Source organism: Varroa jacobsoni, unplaced genomic scaffold (genome assembly GCF_002532875.2).
Source record: "Varroa jacobsoni isolate VJ856 unplaced genomic scaffold, vjacob_1.0 scaffold_1064, whole genome shotgun sequence".
In the NCBI taxonomy this organism is placed as follows: Eukaryota; Metazoa; Arthropoda; class Arachnida; order Mesostigmata; family Varroidae; genus Varroa; species Varroa jacobsoni.
This window is the reverse complement of record NW_019213966.1, coordinates 83,567-86,064: the sequence shown is the minus strand read 5'-3', so window position 1 is coordinate 86,064 and position 2,498 is coordinate 83,567. Positions and strand designations below refer to the sequence as shown.

Sequence of the window (2,498 nt, the reverse complement as noted above, 5' to 3'; positions counted from 1 at the left end):
GGGGGGGGGGCAATAATATAGCACGTGCCAATGTACGTGGACTGCACAACCAAGAATTTGCATAGAAACGCGTGCGAACGCGTTTCACCTCTATTGCGCATTTCAATCTGTTAGCTAGAAGGGAACGAACGTTGTAATACGTTCATTCCGTAGAAGGTGCTGCGGCAACGCAGCACCTTCTTCGGAATCAGTTATCGAGTCAGCAGGATATTGCCAATGTTCCAGCAGCAAGATGCAAAGCATATGGAGGAAGATCCATATTATGCGAGTGGTGGGTAGAAACGGTACGAAAATACCCACGAAGGATGCGAGACTGACCCAGCGGAGGTCGTGAGAGAAAGGACCAATCTAAGTGCCCGGTTGAGAAAGGGCGTCAAGTAGAGAGGGTAAAAGGGCAGACTCGCTAATGGTTTCACTGAGGAAGCATCTCAGTATCAGCTGATCGTCACCACCCAGTGGTAGACGGGCTGGCAAACGTTGTGAAAGCCGTAAATGTGTTCGTACAGTGTATCCGGAACGGCAGGCGCGGCTACACTATTCTTAACTTCTGACCCTATTGATAATCTTACGAATAGTTTGACTAGTCTGTACGTTTTAATTATGTCTAGCATCTACAGTACTGTTTCTTTGAGTAATGTTGCAACAAGCACTAGTTCTTTGAGAGTTATTCGGTTACCGGTAGACTCTTATCCTGAAAGCGGCCGTATGCAGTAAGCGAGAGCTAAAAGCAGCTTACCTTTAGTATACAATTGATTTCGTATGTAACGAACACACAGTCCCCTTTGACCTTACAGGTATTTTGTTTCAACTATACAACGATCGGTCTTCGGTCGGGATTGAAGTGTCTTCCTTTGTAGTAGTCAGGGGCAGCCTGAAGTGGCTGCCTAATTTTATGGTTGTGAAATTATCTTTTAAACGACAATCGCCAATACCGTAGGGTTAATATAGGAAATGTACGCTGCTTGTTGAAAATTGACATTGAGTATCCATGACAGAGGCAAAGCCGGTTTGCCCATACGGATTTTGACTGAAGCTGCGGTATGTGTCCGCTGGACTAAGACTTTATTGAAGATCGAGGCCGGCATCTACATCATCTAATGTTCGATGGTTCTTCCAGTGCTCGAATGAAACCAGGTGTTCGGTGCCACTCTTCTCGGATATGTGCATAGAAGCGTGTTTATATCGCACTATAGAGTCGTCGTTGTTGTCATTACGTGAACGTGTCCAAGTTGTAAGTCGCGAAACTCATCGCAATAAGAAGCAACACAGAGGCGAAAGGGAACCGAGATTGGCGGCAAGTATCGGCATATTTCTCTTACCCACGCCGTCTTTGTTTTCGAATTGGAGGTAAGCGTACGTGATGTGGATGCACGTGGCATTAAGGCGAGGAGCAGGTGGCTTTGCAGGGAGAACAGCTCCTCTTTTTGCCTATTCACGGTCTGCTGAATGCACACGAAGCAATAGTGGATTTATACAGCGGCGATCTTTCACTGCACGCCTGGGGAAAGGGCTAGCCTTCGCAGGGCGGGTTGCATGCTTGCACAACTCGGCAGCATTGACGAGCGTTAAAAAACTTCTGGTAGACGACGACGCGCTTATCACTCGCCAACAGGCCAAGGACCTTATTTACAGACTGCATCAGAAAGAGCGTCGAATTCTTCTCGAAGAGCTGGAACGGAACAATATATTGAATGACGACGAAGGTGAGCAACTTTAAGAGAAAGAACTTTTGCGGTGTCGACGTCCTTGTGATGTCGTTGATAGAGAAGTAAGTCGTACAGTTGCGCCCAGGTCTTGAATCGGTGATGACCGGCCAATGCAATATCGATAAAGTCTGCTTTGGCTTTGAAGATTACGCTCTAAACGCAATGCTAAGTCAGAAAGATATTCTAACGTAATTATGAGTATGTCTCTTTTTTTTCTCATCCCGTCCATTTTTGTCTATAATATATTATACATGTATGATTTATGCCAAAAGATGCTGTAACAGTGAACTGGTAACGCATACTTTCACAATGCAGTAGTTTGAAGAACTACCTCTCGACGTGAGAGCGTATTTTGTATACGCTCATGGCTACTATAATTGGCCTGCTCACGACACGGTCCTCGCTACTATCTCGCCCTTCAGGCATAATTGTTGAGAAGTGCAGAACTACTTAATAGACTGTTACAAAGGTACACAGCGCTAACTGTATATTCGCATTAATCGCTTAAAATAATGCGTAAAATGATAAATCTTGAAGCGATGAAAATTTACTTTCGATCATAGAAACGTCTGTAAGACTAACTTATTGCAATATTTTATTACTTGGAGGGGTGGCATTTAAATCTGGGGTATGGGTTGTTCGAACGGCGTAGATACACTAATCTGGTACAGAAAATTATCATTTTAACGATTGCAGAATAAGCTGTGCTTAAACTTCTGACTCTCGCACGTAACAGTTCCCATCATAGCTTCATTGAATGTCAGTATATCCGTAGTAATCAAATATATATAT

At 44.2% G+C, this 2,498-nt stretch overlaps 1 protein-coding gene across 9 annotated transcripts in view; it reads left to right on the top strand.

Annotated features, from left to right (window-relative positions):
- Window positions 1-448: 448 nt before the first annotated feature.
- Window positions 449-2,498, top strand: part of LOC111266213 (transmembrane protein 65) — a 48,162-nt gene continuing 46,112 nt past the window's right edge. For 4 of the 9 annotated variants that reach the window (XM_022843506.2, XM_022843505.2, XM_022843504.2 and 1 more), the window contains exon 1: window positions 1,570-1,703. Coding sequence is in view for 5 of the 9 variants with exons in the window: in XM_022843501.2 (XP_022699236.1) it covers window positions 1,361-1,703 (343 nt within the window). In the remaining 4 variants the exon portion in view is untranslated. Of the gene's footprint in view, window positions 588-787; window positions 1,704-2,498 lie in introns of those variants that run through there. The other 5 variants (XM_022843501.2, XM_022843499.2, XM_022843502.2 and 2 more) reach the window with 5 other exon arrangements.